Source organism: Eucalyptus grandis, chromosome 10 (assembly GCF_016545825.1).
Source record: "Eucalyptus grandis isolate ANBG69807.140 chromosome 10, ASM1654582v1, whole genome shotgun sequence".
Classification (NCBI taxonomy): domain Eukaryota; kingdom Viridiplantae; phylum Streptophyta; class Magnoliopsida; order Myrtales; family Myrtaceae; genus Eucalyptus; species Eucalyptus grandis.
The window spans coordinates 35,432,946-35,450,042 of NC_052621.1; the positions used below are offsets into that span (position 1 = coordinate 35,432,946).

Sequence of the window (17,097 nt, forward strand, 5' to 3'; positions counted from 1 at the left end):
AAGACGTTTATGGAAAAGAGGAGTGTGACCATGTGAGCGTGAGGACTTCTACTCAATAATGTCATACTTTCCTAGGACTAAAATATCTTTGCCCCATAAAATTTCTAGATCTTGATCTGACTAATGTGATAAAGGCGCAAGATGTTCCCGGCATCCGTAGCTTAATTGAATTAATATGCATGTGGGTCATTGTTCCATAAAATGTATTAGGTGATGGTATAGTACTAGATGAACGATAGATCTTGTTGGATATTGCACTTAATGGTGCTGGATGGTTTCATAACCGCAATTGCTAAAAGATGACTCGGTGAATTTACCTTAAGAGCAAGCGGAAGAAGAAGACAAAGAAGTAAAGCAAGAGCACACGAGAAAAGACATCACGTCGAAGAGCTGAGTTAGCTGACCAATTATGTTCAAAAGTTGAAAAGCAATCTTAGATCCCAGCATTTAATTGGGAAGAATAATTAATCTTTATTTAAGTGGGAAAGTGTATCTGTTATAACTTCCGAAAAGTCATACCTGAAGCAGTAGAAAAGAGGCCAAGTAAATCAGACGTAGCACAGTTAACCTATTTTAATGGTTGAAGACAGCCAATTCGGTATTTGAATCGGTCATTGAGATTTTGACATGCATCTGACTTGAATTATGAGATGAATGGAATACTTTGTGGGCTTAAGATTTGCTTATCTTATTAAAAGGGAATAAATAAGTAATGTGACGGGTTGAGAAATCAAATATTTGATTTTGATAATTGAGGGACCTAATTGCAGAGACCCGATTACTTAAAGTTACATAAAACATCCAAAATTGAGACAGTCAAAATAGTAGGAATCATGTAATAATTACTGCATGATACTACTACCCCATGACATGGACAGGTCGCCTCTCTCTCGTTCGTGTGAAAACACTGTCCCCGGCAAGAACGTTCTTGGTGAGTCCTTCCAAGCTAGTACTATCTTCTTTCTGCTGGGTCAGCTTCATCACATTTTACTTTAACCACGCATGTGGAAAGAAACCACACAACATCAAGGACCTTCTTTTTTTTTTGAATCTTGCTTAAGTTCGGCTCCTATTATCATCAGTGTCTAGCTTCCAAATCTCTGCAAATTTAACAAAGCTTATTAGTTCGAAATTAAAAGAAGCAGTTGAGCTCTTCTTTAGCCACCTAAGCACCTCTTGCTTCTGTGATATTAAATGTGGGTCTTCTCCTGGATGTGAATTATATCACTTTGAGCAATACCCAATTGCTACCACAATTGATTTCTTGCAGGTTCTTGTGGACAATTCAACAATTGTATTCTTGCAGGTTCTAGAAGACAAAGATCCTGGACTTACAGGTAATCTCTTGATTGAGAGATTGGTGGGAGCTCATGTTCAACTTCTTTCAAAGAGGAATTTGCCAAACTGGGAGTGTGGTTTGTACCTGCCTCTAAATTGTCTTTTGCTTGTAATATCTCCTCTTTTTTTAAAGTTAATATTTAATTGTTTAAACGGAAAGTGGCACATCAGAGCATCTCTTGGATATTGCCACACAAAGAAAATATTGCATGGATAACATGCGGATTTGCTAACAAGTTTGATATTTAATTATTTATGTTTGTGGATGGGATCTTTATAATGTTTTGACATTCGAGTGAAACTACAAGAATCTCATGCTAACAAGTTAATAAAATTTGATAGAGTGAACTATGCTCTCGTATGTTCAGAAAAAGTTTGATATTTGCGTTTGCCTCGCTGAATTTTATTTGGGACTCAAACTGAACTCCTAAAAGAAAAGTTGCTTAAGAAGAAAGTCATTTGTCATTCCTGTTGGCGGATCGAATTTGCCGGGGACATGGTGAGCATAATTATTAGTGGCTGTATGTTTCTTCTTCATTCTATATGGAATTCAAACAGGTGTTCTCTCACGTGATATTGTTGACATTCGCTATTATGGCTTCAATCGAAAAAGAAATGGAGCAATTTCAAAAACGAATTGAAGAAGAAAACATTTCTGGCCCGGAGCAACGACAACTCGGAGAAGCCTCGAGGATCTTACATAGTTTTGTCGAATTAACACAGATTACAGTACCTTTAGCTCTCCCAACTTCCCATAAAAAGAAAAAAACTCCTAAAATCATTGAAACGAGATCCGATTTACTGAATGGTACTACAGCACCATTTATTGCAAATGGACGATTCGGACCCATTTCAGAAAACCTTTTCCGGGCTTATCCGGAAAAAGAAAAATTGTAAAGGAGAAGCAGATGTCGGAAAGCATCCTATTACACGGTCAAACGCACGATCATCGTTCAGCCATATTTTTCTGGCAACTCATGGCTAACTTTCACCTAACGTGTCAGCTTTACATACCGCTCTCAGTGCAGAGCACAGCTGGTCGTGAAACGCAATTTGACAGGGTGAATACTTTTTTTTTTTTTTTTTCTATTTACCAATTTTCGCGCATGACTTTCACCAAGCAGTCTATGGAAAACAAATTATGTTTACATTTAAATAATAAACAGAAGATGGAGCTGGTGATGGAGATTATAATTTAGGGGTGAGCGCCGGGAACCGGGAACCGAACCGGGGTTCGGTTCGGTTCCCGGTTCCGGTTCCGGTTCCCTTTTCTGGGAACCGGAACCGGTTAGCTCAAAAAAAAATCTTCTCTCGTTCTCTGCCTTTGCTCGACGCCACCGCCGCTCGCCCTCGACGCCGCCGCCGAACGCCGCTGGACGCCAGTCGCCCCGCGTCGCCTCGCCCTTTCCTCCCTCGACGCCGTCACCCCTCGCTCGCCTCGCCGCTCAGCCGCTCGCTGTCAACGCCGCCGGTGGACGCCGCTCGTCCCCTCGGTGGAGGCCGCTCGGCACCTGACGCCGCTCGCCGCCACGCTCGCCCAGTCGACGCCGCCTCGCCCAGTGTCCTCGACCCGCTCGCCCAGCGCCTCGCCGAGTCTCGCCCAGCCGCTTGCAAGCTTGCAGAGTACCGTCATTTGTGCTCTCCACAAAGGAATGCACAACAATTACAAAGGTCTGTGATCTTGTATCTGTTGATTGCGTTTCTGAATAAGAGAAATAGATCATCGCAGCCCTGTTAGCAAGGTTAAGTAGTTTGGAGCTCAGAGGTGTCAAGCCTGGACTCATCGTTTTGGCTGCTTGGAATATCGGAAGTGAATGTTTCATGAGAAATCGATACAACTGAAATCGTGCATCAAAATCTGCACTCGTGAGTTTTAAAAGCCTATTCGGGTAGCCAGCGTACGGACACTTTTAACAACTATATTCAGGCGTTTTCTTCTCTGCAGTCAAAGCTGAGACACACTGATGTTATCTTTTGTTAAAATCAAGACATTTCATGTGGAGAGTCTAATTTCCCTTCAATTGGTGTTCGTAAAATTATCGAAATACCTAGGATGGAACAGCTTGACTGAGTTGGAGAAATAGTGGAAATCCTGAGGTACTGGTTAGATAAATAAAAGAACAGCTTGACTGAGTTGCCCAACTACCGGGGTGACCTGCATATGCAAGATATGCGCAATGATCTCAAGCAGGGACATTTTACTTTTAAGCAAACTTGCTATAAGTGTAATAGTATGTAGAAAACTTCAAACTGTCATCTTGCTGATGTGCAATGCAATTTAGTTGCTGACATGTTTCTCTGAACACAGGAAAGGTGTAACCCAGCTAGCCGACTTAGTCTGGAAAGACCTAGGATTGCTGCCCACTGATTACATGTACAGCATGAGATGTGGTCGAGATGGGAACTTCTCTAAATGTGAATTAGGCGTTTCGGGAACATTCAACTCGGCTTTAACTCTCTTTTATTCACCTCTCTCCGTCAGACGAAGCTCTCTGTAGATGACTGGTCATTCACTGACCATTCAACACCCACAATGTGGCAGCGCCATTCACCAACGGAGTTTGCCTTCCAAAATTTGGACTTTTCCTTCTCTTGAAAAAAGAACCATTCTATTTGGCCTTGAACTCTTGAGGCTTTTGCTTTATTTATGATCAGCTTGTGCTATTGGGATCAGAATACTGAAATGGTTCGTAGAGTCAAAACCCAAAAGCAATTTACACCAAAATACTTCTGGGGCTGTATTTCCTTCCCTGCATTCTCAGTTAATAATTAGTTCTCACATTGAGAAGCTTGGAGGGTTATTGGTTTCGCACCAGCTGATGAAAGTTCCATTCGTCTGTCCAAATACAGTAGAAAGCACAGCCAAACAACTCTATAGGCTCAACACTTTGCTCGCGAAGCTAACTCGCTCAAACCTCTACACAGAATGTCTCCAACTGTTTGTCCAAATCCGTGGGAGTTGTCACTTGAAGCCGGACCCTACACTCTCTCCAGCACCATCACTGCTTGTGCCAATGCTCGCAACGCAGTGTTTGGCGAGCAGCTTCACGCCCATGCTATTCGGGCCGGCTTCAAGCTTACCCACGTCGCCAACACCCTTCTTTTGCTCTATGCAAAAGTGGAAGATGTGGGTTCAGTGAAAAAGTTGTTTGGGGAAATTGAGAAACCAGATGTGTACTCATGGACGACAGTGATGTCGGCTTGTATGAAGCTAGGGGAAGTTGACTATGCCTGTGAGGCGTTTGATGAAATACCTGACAGGAATGTGGCAGTTTGGAATGCCGTTATTACTGGGTGTGCAGATAATGGGCATGAAGAGATTGCCTTTGCCAAGTTCAGGGAAATGCATGAGCTGGGTGTCAAGCATGATAATTATAGTTTCGCTTGTGTGCTGAGTTTGTGTTCTTTGGAGCTGCTTGAGTTTGGGAGGCAGGTGCATTGTTTAGTTACTAAGACGGGATTTCTGATCAAGCCCTCAGTCGTAAATTCCTGCTTACAATGTACTTCAACAGTGAATGTGTTGGTGATGCTTACAAAGTCTTTGATGATGCTGAAGTGCGTGATGAAATCACCATTAATGCAATGATAGATGGTCTTGTGGGAATAAGTAGAGACGAGGAGGCTCTTTTGATGTTCAGGGAAATGCAAAGGTCTGGGCTTAGTCCTACTAAGCTCACCTTTGTAAGTCTCATGAGTTCATGTTCATTCGAGAGAAATGCTGCTCAACTACATGTTCAAGCTATCAAAAGAGGTCTTGAATCTTGTACTGCAGTTATTAATGCTGCAATTACCATGTATTCTCGCTGTGGCATATTGGAGGCAGCCAAGACGGTTTTAATAGATTTGACAAGAAGGATCTTGTGTCTTGGAATGCCATGATCTCCAGCTATGCTCAATTAAATTCGGGTACATCAGTGATTTTGACCTTCCTACAAATGCAAAGGCTTGGTTTCGAACCTGATGAATTTACCTTTGGAAGTTTGTTAACTAGCTCTGAGTCAACAGAAATAGTGGAGATGATTCATGCCCTTTTATACCAAAAGGGGCTCCTCTTGAATATTCAGGTTTCTAATGCATTAACATTGGCATATTCTAAACATGGAAAGATGATGCATGCCCACCAAGTGTTTGAGACATATCTTTAAAAAATCTGATCTCATGGAATACCCTACTTTCTGGTTTGCTGTCAAATGGTTTTCCAGTACAAGGCTTACGATGCTTAACTGAGATGTTTATTTATGATCTTAAGCCAAATGCATATACTCTCAGTATTGCTCTAGCCATGTGCGCTACCCTCTGTTCCTTGGGACATGCTAAACAGATTCATTGCTACATCATCAGAAATGCATCTCTCTCAGAGGCTTCTTTGAGTAATGGACTGATTACAGTTTATTCAAAATGCGGAGTTCTGGACTCTTGCTTGAGAGTGTTTAATAAGATGCCTGAGAGAGACACGGTATCATGGAATGCCCTTATCTCTGCTTTTGCTCAGCATGGGAAAGGGAAGGAAGCAGTGAATTGTTTTGAGGCCATGCGAAAGGAGTCCAAGTGTAAACCAGATCTAGCCACTTTTACAGCATTATTATCTGCTTGCAGTCATTCTGGTCTGGTTAATGATGGTGCTCATATTTGACTTAATGTTAAATACGTTTGGCCTTAAACCTCAAGAGGACCAGTTCTCATGTATGCTTGACCTTCTTGGTCGAGCTGGACATCTCGATGAGGCTGAAACAGTAATAAATAGTCGGCACTTTCAAGCAAATTCTGGCTCATTATGGACGTTGTTCAGTGCTTGTGCATCTCATAACAATTTAAGGCTTGGAAGAGTTGTTGCTGAGTTGATTCTAAAAAACGAGCCAGACAATCCATCGGTTTATGTGCTTTTGTCAAATATTTATGCAACTGCAGGTCAATGGGATGAGGCAGCAAATGTGAGGAAGATGTTGAAGAGCTATGGGGTTACAAAGCAACGTGGTTGCAGCTGGATCAGATTTTAATCCATTTGAACAGTAGATATACATTATTCTGGTATTGGAAGCATTAAAGACTTGAAAAACGGGACGCTAAGTGAGAGCTGAGCCGTGATAAAGTCTGGTAGGAATTTTCTGCAATTGTATGGTCAAGGCTCTCTGGAACTTCCTGTACTTAGAGTAGGTGCTCCTCCGTCAAGTGGAGTAAAAGTTATACATACTAGCCCATGAGTGTGTACTTTTGAATTTACATGGATACTGTTGAGAGCTTGATACTATGCACGAGTGTTCTCCAAATTTTTACTCCGATAAAAGAGGAACGTGGGCTAGTATATACAAACTCCATCAACTAATCATGATTTACTTTTCTTGCAGGAACATGAACTGGGATGGGTGGTCCCGCGGTCATTGAACCGAGCCGTGGGATGAAAGTTTCAAAATTAGCTGTGCAAGGAAGACAACCCTTTAGCTAGAATCGGCAAATGTTTGGACACGATTTTGGCGTGGGCACTCTGCCCGATACAGAGAGAGTGTTGTGAGACTTTCGTGTACAGGGGTCTGCCATGTCCTTGCGATTTCTTCATTTGTAGTTAAATATATCCCCACTTTCTTTTTCTTTTCCCTTCTGATTTTAAGGGTTTTTCCGTGAAAAGTTGGAGAAATGGGCCATAAGCAAAAGCAAAAATGAGAGCAGCGTCCTCTCTAAGAGAAGTAAAATGCATTTTGTTATGCTCTTTGATTGGGGTCGATGATTTCGAGTTTCACTATTATGGCTTTAGTCGGAAAAGAAATGGAGGAATTTCAAAAACGAACTGAAGAAGAAAACATTTCTGGCCCGGAGCAATGACAACACGGAGAAGCCTCGAGGATCTTACACAGCTCCGTCGAATCAACACAGACTACAGTACCTCTAGCTCTCCCAACTTCCCATAAAAAAAAAAAAAAAAAGACTCTTAAAATCATTGAAACCAGATTCGATTTACTGCATGGTACTGCAGTACCATTTATTGCAAAAATGGACGATTCGGACCCATTTCCAGAAAACCTTTCCGAGCTTTTCCAGAAAAAGAAAAGGGTCCCACGGTTCAGCGATTCAAAAATTTGCGTCTTCCCCCTCCTCTGCTCTCTCTCTCCTGTAGCCCTGGCCCACCTCTCTGCACACACGCTCTGACGCTCTCTCTCCTCTGCTCTCCTCTGCTGACCGTCTCCCTCCTCTCTCTCCTCTCTCTCTCTCCCCCCTCCGCGAAGTCGTGCCTCTCTTCCAGCGAAACGCGACGCCGACGGCCCTCCGCCTCCGCCGGTTGCCTCCGTCGCCCCCAACTCTGCCGCCGACGCCGACGCAGCCTCCGCCTCCCTCTCGCGACCTCTAGTCCGCCCTCTCACTCTCTTTCGTCCTCGAAGTCGCGCCCCTCTTCCAGCAAACCGCGACGCCGACGCCCCTCCGCCAGTTGCATCCGTCACCCCCAACTCCGAGCCGACGAACCCCTGCTCGCGTTTTGGCCTCTCTCTCCGCGAACGAAGGTCGCTCTGCTCGCTCTCTCTCTTTCCGCCGCGAGCGCCCCTGCTCCTGAACGCGGACGCCGCCGACGCCGTCGCCTCCGTCGCCTTCCCAAGTTATAGGCACCCCATTGGCGACTCCCGTACGTCTGAAGGTTCGTTTTTTTTTTTCTTTTGATTCCACTTAGAAGAATTCAGTGCGATGTTAATGTTTAAGTTTATAGATACATCTGCAGCAGGTATTGCTTTATCTATGAAAACAAACAAAAAGAATGTACAGATCAACTTCCAGGGAGTTAAGAAGGCTGGACAGCGTTGCTCGTTCTCCTATCTCTGCATCTTTCTCTGAGACTCTTGATGGATCATCAACTATACGTGCATTCGAGTCTCAGGTAGGCATTGGATGTTCTCATCAGATCCTTTTCATAGCAGAGTATCTCTATCTTCAGAAGACACGCATGATTTATTACAGTATTGCTGCTTAAAGGATATTACTAGTTGCAGACCGTGACTTGACTGTTCTTCTGTGGTAAAACTTTGATGACTTATGGTAAATTAAGGTAATTAAGAAACTAGTTGAGCAGTTTGAGCATTGCAGAAGAGACAGTTATCTTTGATTGAGTAGCTCAGTATCAACCTAAAGTGTGTACAAAGAACCAAGTCTTACTATGGTAAGGAAAATCATTGAATCTCTCTGAAATCAGCTGCCTACAATGTAACTAGGACTTCATCGTCCATGAGAAAATGTCCTTAACTATTTATTTGTGTGGTTATTTTGCTTGTGCTATTTATAGTCCTTGACCTATATCGGCGTCATTCTGGTTGTTGGACAGAATTTCTTTTTCACCAGATTCACTATACAATTGTCGAAATGGCTATTGTTTTATCTCTTGTACGTGCGTCTGCATATACAATTGTCGAAATGGCAACTTTATGTGCTTTGCAAGTAACGATTGTCAAAATGCCTGAAAGCTTTGTCTCTCTCCCTCTCTCTCATGGATGCTCAGGACCACAAGAGCACTATGAGGCAGGCATTAAAAGATTTTGCTGCAATCAATGTTAGATCAGGCCAGAGCCACCACCGTTTCCTGGGGGGGCTGCACATGCACCCTCCAGTAAAATCATTGGCCAGTTACCTGCTTTTTTTGCATAGGTAGGAACCTCCTGTGTCGTTGACTGAATATGTTCTGTTGTCTTATGCTGATGATTATCTTTTCTTGACTGAATCTGTTTTTCTTCTCTTTTTCCCCTTTTCTTTATGTTTGATTTTTTCCTGACAGGCAGAGGCCAAGTTCTGCACCAGAGTGACCACAGCACACTGTAATGATGGGAGGTCATTGTGAATTTGCAACATTGAATTGTGTTTTCTGAATTGACAGATAATTTTAGCGTGGAGCAGGTATCAGCCTTGCTTTCTGAATTGACGGATTATTACTCTTTTGTCTACTCATGGAGTCAAGGATCGTATTTTTGAAAGGAAGCAAAGAGAGGTGCTATGCCAATTGGATGCTATTTTAACGGATCCTCTGGTGGCACAGCATGCACTGGAGCTTATGTCTCCTGGAGAGATCTACGAAGGTTCTTCTAGAAATGCTTATCTGTGGTTATGAGCCAGATGTGGAACCCTTTCTATCAATGATGCTTCGAATGCATCGAAGTTGCTTGACTTGTGTACCAAAGCAAGGATCTTTGTGCCAAATGGAAGATCAATGATGGGATGTTTGGATGAAACGAGGACTTTGGAATATGGTCAGGTGTTTGTACAACTCTCTAGGGTTGGAAATTTGCAGATTGGAAGCAATACCATGCTAAAGTCGAGCAGAAGTGAGTCACCGCTCAACACCTTTATCTTTTAGGGAGAGTTGGTGGTTGCGAAAAACCCTTGCTTGCATCCTGGAGATGTCTGTGTCTTAAAGGCTGTTGATGTTCCATCTCTGCACCATATGGTTGATTGCATGGTTTTTCATCAGAAAGGAAAGAGGTAAATTTTTCCTTTTACTGCTGCCTGCTGGTACTCATTTTTACTATGTCAGTTCCTCATTTCACCGAGTAACAGTCTAGGCAGTTGAATCTGGACGCATTTCTCTCTGTTTTTTTCTTTTTCAATATTTATTGTTTGAAACCTCCGGTCTCCGCCAAACCGTTGGCTCCCACAAATAAAAGGAGAAAAACCTAGTGGTTTGTTTGGTAATTGTGATTATTTTATAAAAGGTGGAGGGTACACTAGTTTGTTCATGAAGATACCAAGGTGGTGTTGACAATGTACAAAATTTTTGAGAAATATTTTTTTCAAGGCTATCAAGGACAGAGTATTAAGCATGTGAATGAACTGAATGATGTATCAGCATTCTTTGTTTGATCATGTATTTATTTATATAGATAGAACATTCATGTAACTGGGGTGCGCAAAAGATATTGTATGAACAAACCCATGTCGTCCATCCTAGAAAACCATCTGTAAGCAGATAAAATCATGATCACATTACTTTCTCAACTCCATGTGTAAAACATACCAGCATAGTGTAATCGAAGTTCCAATAATGACATTTCTATTGGGTCACTCCATCTACTATCCATAAGAAACGAATAGAAAGCAGATGTGGCATGTAATACAGCATGTGGATGAAGTGCAACATCAATCTCTACTATGTGTTGCCTGACATTTTAATCACTTATGCAACAAACACATTTGATGTACTACTATTTGCTGAATTTACAGCACCTTTGGAATATAGGCCAACAATTTCTTCAAAACCTTTTAGGCCACAGGCTTTGCCTTGTTGCTGGTAGCTTTTGGGTATTCGAAGAAAATCTGAGTCTGTTTTGGTCTACTTCATTCATTAAGGATGTGGATTTAGTTGTTATTTGTAACTTGTGTTTATATTTGCTAAGAATGATGATGAAAGCCCACTTGCATCTCATTTCTCTGGTAGTCCATCTTATACCTAGATGGAGTTGTCTTGCATCTATACCGAATGGATTCTAGAATGACATTCTCTATTTGTTATTTTTGCTTCGATGAATTTCAATGGAGAAACTTGTGATTTTAGGGTTAAAGGTTGTGAAGAAGTGATTTCTACATGCAGTGGTTCAGCTGCAGAGAAAGCGCTCACCATCATGTGCAAGATAAAGGTTTGTTACTTCCTAGGAGATCTAGGCACCGATTGACACCTGGAACTGTCATTTGCCGCATTCATGTCCTCTCACTTGAAGGAAGCACGGGGCTGACTGTATTGAATTGGCAGACAAGATTCAGGTTAGTATTTACTAGATTCCGGTCAGGGTGGTGATTGGTTCTTCACTGTTAATCTGATTTAGCCCATTATTTATAGAAATCCGGACTTCGGGATCTCACCACAAGCAAGACACCAGAAGCTTCCATTTCTGTTGCTTTGACAAAGGGATACTAAACTTTTTTGAAAAATAGCTCCTTCAACCTATCGTGTCAGATCTGCTTATAGGAAGGATCCAGCTGATGCTGAGTCAATTTTGGCAGAAGCCAGAAAAGAAAATAAGAATATTCGAGAATGGAATTTTATCTGGAGAAGATGCTAATGAAGTGGAAAGAGAGGATGAAGGGGAAAGAGATGAAGAATTTGATGAGAAATGTTTCTGTCCAGAAATTGGAAGGAGAATGTTTCTGATGATACAAATTTGCAAAAATGAGATTGAAGGAGACGTAGAATCTTGCACTATTGCTGGTTCTGTGGATGTGTCATCCAAGACTGCCACTGAGTTCCATAAGGATGCTGAGGATTTTGTGGTGGTAAAGATGATCAGGAAAGTGTGGAGATTGATGAAAGTAAGTCAGGTGAATTGTGGGTTCATGGACTTACTGAAGGGGAATATTCTCATCTCAGTGTTGAGGAGCATCTGAATGCTCTTGTTGCTTTAATTGGTATTGTGAATGGGGAACTCAATTCGGGCTGTTCTTGAGGTAGTCGGCCTTCTGCATTTTACTGAAGAGTTTTGCTTTGAAAAAAGGAATTCTCTCCTAAAACTGTCTAACTTTTTGCAGGACCGGCTGGAAGCAGCAACTGCTAAAGTGGATTTCTTGTCCTTATTAGGAGCAAAATTGAATTTCAGCTTCCCAATTCTGTATTGGATGGCGGCCACAGCTCCTGGCTTCTAGCTGATAATAAAAACAATGATGTTTCCGCAGAGAACCAAAATTCATTGCATGGACCCCAAGGTCTCCAGAATGACTTGAGCAGTGTTCCAACTGAAAGATTCTCAGCTGTTCAGGATTCTTGTGGAGGACCTGGAGGTCCTGATAACTCTCTATGCAATATGGACATGCTTCAAAAAAGGTCACGCACTCAATTGAAGTCTTACATTGCTCATAGAGCTGAAGAGATATATGTATACAGGTGCTTGCCTCTTGGTCAGGATTGCAGGAGAAATCAGTATTGGTGGTTTGTTGCATCTACCTCAAAAACTGGTTCAGGCAGGATATTTGTCGAGCTACATGACAATTCTTGGAGACTTATAGATACGGGAAGAGGTAAGTGTATGCAATTAGATATTTTATCACTCATCTCTAAGAACGTAGCCGACCGCAGGGGAGGGTCACGTCAGGTGAGGGCCACAAACACTCTTGCCAACCCTCACCTGTGGCTGGCCAAAGGGAAAGAAAAGAAGAAAAAGGGGAAAAAGGACAAAACGGGGAAGAAGAGAGGGAAACGGAGGAGAGAAGTGAATGGACGTGTGTAGAGAGCTCTACCTAATATTTTCTCTGTTTGGCAATCCCCATGTTTCGAAATATGTTCTTAAGAAAACAGTAGCTGAACGCTGTCCTGGGTTTGCTTTGGTTGGAAAAAAAAAAAACGGAAACGACAGTGCATGCAACGCCACATTCAACCCAAGAATACCCAGGATGGAAACGACAGCATATGCAACGCCACATTCACTCCATCCTGGGTTAGTGGTGCTCCCCCTAATGAAGGATTTCGTATTTGGAAAGTCCAAAACCAGTTTGGTAATTTTCCCAGTTCCCAAACGATGGATGGCTGGCAAAGGGAGCTGGCATTGAACCGTATACGGTATACTCTGGATATGGACATTGAGGGAACTGATGGAAGAGAGGAGAGGTATATTGACTAGATGATTTTACATGGAGATGTAGTAACTTATTTTGTCCACGTTCAGCTACTCTCTTTTTTTCCATGAGTAATTGCAGATTCTATTTTTTGTGTATCTTTGCTTATCTTACTAACACAGAAGGTTGATTTATGTGTAGGTGATGCTCATCGAAACTCACCGGATTTACAATTGGATTGAGTGAGCAGCAATTAGCATTGTAGCAGCTTCTTAACGGGCCATGATACTGGCCGCGAGCTGCATTACAGTTTTCAGAAGTGGCATGTTGGCAGCTTTTTCATAGGTGGTGCCATAATAATGGCCGTGAGCAAAGCTGCAACAAGCCTCTTTTGAGAACTGTATTCCTGGCATTTCTGGTCTTCTTGCATTGAGATAAGCTAAATGTTTAATTCTAAGGGCCAATGATAAAGTTGCGACTCTTCTCGAAGAAAGTGATGCGATTGTTTAGCCCTCGGAAATTTGTCATATGGGCTAGAACAAGGGTTGGTACCTATACTTCATCATGATTTCATTTTGGAATTGATCCTAATTGCACAGCCTCTTCAATCAAACGCTAATTCTAATATGTTCATAATCACCACCATCTGTAATTCATATAAAATTACTTATCATACTTTGTAAAGCATGTCTCTAGAATTGAAGTGTTCCTTTCAAAATTAAGAACTGGTCCCGACTGCATAGTCTCTAGGATAGGCATTTGATTGAAGAGATTATGTAATCGGATTAGTTCCTAGTTTCTGAAGGAACACTTCAATTCTAAAGACGTGTTTTGCAGGTATGATAAGTAATTTTATATGAATTACGGATAACGATCACATCAACTGGATTATCCAATTCTTGAGGCTTGTTGATCGGAGAAGATAATTAATTTTATTTGATGAATTATGGATGGAGTGCATCAACTAGATTTTATGTTTATTAAGTAATGCAAGTACATTTAAGTTATATAATGCAATCAGATTCATATTCTTACTTCTGAGAATGTTGTTTTTGTAAGTTTATAATAATGTTGTTTCTGTGAGTTTTTCTTGGCTTATATGATGTGAGGGTGAGTATGGTTCGCTCCTGGGTGGTGGTTTTCATCGCTTTCGAAAAATTAGAATCGAGAACCATTGATTGATTTCATAAATGCACCCAAGAACGAGACCGTTGGTCTAGTCTAAATCGATTCCAAATCCCTACAAATTGCATTCATCAATTAATATTATGGTGCACTTAGTTTCTATTTATACTCTTAAAACAAGCCATTGGTTCTTAATTTTGTACACTCCTTTTTCGTTTGTTTATTTTGTTTTGGTCAAAAAAAGTAAATAAATGGATTATTAGTATTAAAAAAGAGTAGGAGTTAATTTTTATTACAAACCCAAAAGACAAAATTAGTTAATATTAGATATATTTGATTGAAAAACTAAAAAATCATTAAATAATTGAGATAAAATTTATTTTAATATATATATATTGGTTCGGCCCGATTTGAGTGGGTGCATGGGCGGTTCCATGCCTAGCCGATACTTACCAATTTTCTAAATGGTTTTCTAAATTGGAATTGAAAATTGAACCGGTCATCATGTGAATAGCCAATTCTAGGTTGATTATCATGTAAACCCCTAAGTAGGGTATTTTCTTTTTCTTGGAACAAGTGCATTTTGTAAAGAGCAGTCACAAAGGAAACCTTGGCCTTTTGGCGTTCATATTATTTAGTTTTAGGTTGTACGATTTTGCCTTTGTGATATAACTACGATCTGGTTGTTGAGGGCAAGTTTGAGTAGATGAGATATCACAATTAAGGCTTAGTCTGTGTAGACGACTGATTGTAGGAGAGTAATGGCTGGTTAAAATGTAGCAGGTGCCTAGCAGACGGCTTAGCTTAATTTGGCCATAGCTATGGACCCTTGCATTGTTTCCTTGTTTATTTTTGGGTGAATATTATGTTCCTCAGGATAAGAAGAAGGGGAGGATGTCGCTTGAGAAGGGGACGCAGTGAAGAAGAAGAGACCCAGAGAAGAATAAAAAATGTAAATTAAAAAAAGAAAAAGGTTCAAGAGATTGGCTTATTTTACCAAAAATGAGTTTTATTTTTTTTGTTTTGTCGGAACCATAAATGAGTTGGCTTATCGTCTTTATGTCTTTCAGGAAATTGGGTTGGCTTTGAATCGACAGATGATATGACTTGCCAGAAATCATTTATTATGTCATAAAGGCAAAAGCAAATTACCTGTCACAGGTAGAGTTGGGGAAAATAATCAGAATAAAGGCGGTTTCATTTGGAGTAAGCCCAATCGACCTTTCTTTTCATTTAACTTTGTCTGATTGATTTCGGAGAAATACAGTAATAATTTTCCGGTGAGTGTCAATTCAAATCCAAGCCATTGAATCTCCTTTTGAAGGAAAATGATTGCTTTCTCGACGTATTCTTCTTCAAGGCGGACAAAAGGGCAAAAAGATATAAATGATAATCACATCTAGAAAATAAAACAAAAGCAGATGATGGGGTTTTTCTTCGGTTTTAAACTCTTTCCCTTTTCTTAATGGTACCAGAAAGAAAATATGAAAATGGCTGCTTGTTGGATTAGTTAACTGATGAATAAACTAGCCTGACTAAGGCTAAGCATGGAATAATATTTGCCTAATGCATATAATAATTCTGTAGCATAACAACCCATTTCTTTATTTTATTGTTCTCTTTTATTTTTTAGCCTTTCTAACCTAACTCGAATGTGAAAAATTGATAGACAAGTCAGCCGTGTCAATTGTTAGAAGATGTTTATAAAAAGATAGGGTGTGACCATGTGAGCATGACTTCTACTCAATAATGTCATTTTTCCTAGGACTGAAAGATCTTTGCCCCTAAAATTACCAGGTCTTGATCTGATCAATGCGATCAAGGGTCTCTAAGATGTCCCCCGACATCCGTAACTTAATTGATTTAATGTGCATGTGGGTCATTGGTCCACACTATGTATTAGGTGATGATTTAGTACTAGAGAAACGATGGATCTTGTTGGATATTGCACTTAATGGTGCTGGATGGATTCATAACTGCAATTGCTAGAAGATGACTTGGTGAATTTACCTTAAGAGCAAGCGGAAAAAAGAAGACAGAAGTCGAGCAAAAGCACACGAGAAAAGACATCGCGTTGAGTAGCTGACCAATTGTGTCCAAAAGTTGAAGAGCATTCAATTGGGAAGAATAATCAATCTTTATATAAGTTAGCGGGAAAGCCTGAAGCAGTAGAAAAGAGGCCAAGTCGATCAGATGTAGCACAATTAACCTATTTAAATTGTTGAAGAATGATTTATGTAGGCATGCAATATAAATTTGAAGACAACCGATTTTATATTTGAATCACTTATTGAAATCTTGACTTGTATCTCATTGGAATTATGAGATGAATGAAATACTTTGTGGGCTTAACATTTGCTAATTTTGTTGTAAGGGGAATAAGGTAGTAACGTGACGAGTTGAGAAATCGAATATCTGGTTTTGATAATTCAGGGATGTAAATGCAGAGGCCCGACTACTTGGAGTTAGATAAAACATCCAATATCGAGACAGTCAAAATAGTAGGAATCATGTGATGATTACTGCAAGATACTACTACCCCATGACATGGACAAATCGCCTCTGTCTCTCTCTCTCTCATGTGAAAACACTGTCCCCAGCAAGAACGTTCTTGGTAAGTCCTTTTAAACTAGCGTTGTCTTCTTTCTGCTTGTTAGCTTCATCCCATTTCACTTTAACCACGCATGTGAAAAGAAACCACACACCATCAAGGACCTTCTTTTTTTCTTGAATCTTTCTTAAGTTCGACTATTATCGTCAGTGTCTAGCTTCCAAATCCCTGCGAATTTAGCAAGCTTATTATTTTGAAATTAAAAGAAGCAGTTGGGCTTTTCTTTCAGCCACCTAACCACCTCTTCTTTTCTATTAGAAGAATTTGTTGTCTGTAATTTGTTGTCGGTTCACGGATCTGAACGTAATGGTTTGGTCAATTATTATCTCTGGCTCAATGTGTATTGAGATTGAATTACGCATGATCACAATGTTTTTTTATCTTACTTTTGACCCTTAGTCGGTAAAAGAATGAAGTCAAAGTATTTACGGCTATAATAAAATATATTATTTCTTGCTTCATGTATAGTTCATATCTAATTGTATATGGGCACATGCGGCTCTTGAAAGTATGGATGT

The 17,097-nt window shown here is 40.7% G+C and overlaps 1 protein-coding gene across 1 annotated transcript; it reads left to right on the plus strand.

Annotated features, from left to right (window-relative positions):
- Positions 1-4,531: 4,531 nt before the first annotated feature.
- On the plus strand, positions 4,532-5,971 carry LOC120288856 (pentatricopeptide repeat-containing protein At3g49740-like). The gene is made up of 3 exons (XM_039303035.1): positions 4,532-4,767; positions 4,851-5,169; positions 5,588-5,971. The coding sequence occupies exons 1-3, from the start codon at positions 4,532-4,534 to the stop codon at positions 5,969-5,971; spliced, it is 939 nt and encodes a 312-aa protein (XP_039158969.1).
- The last annotated feature ends 11,126 nt before the right edge of the window (positions 5,972-17,097 follow it).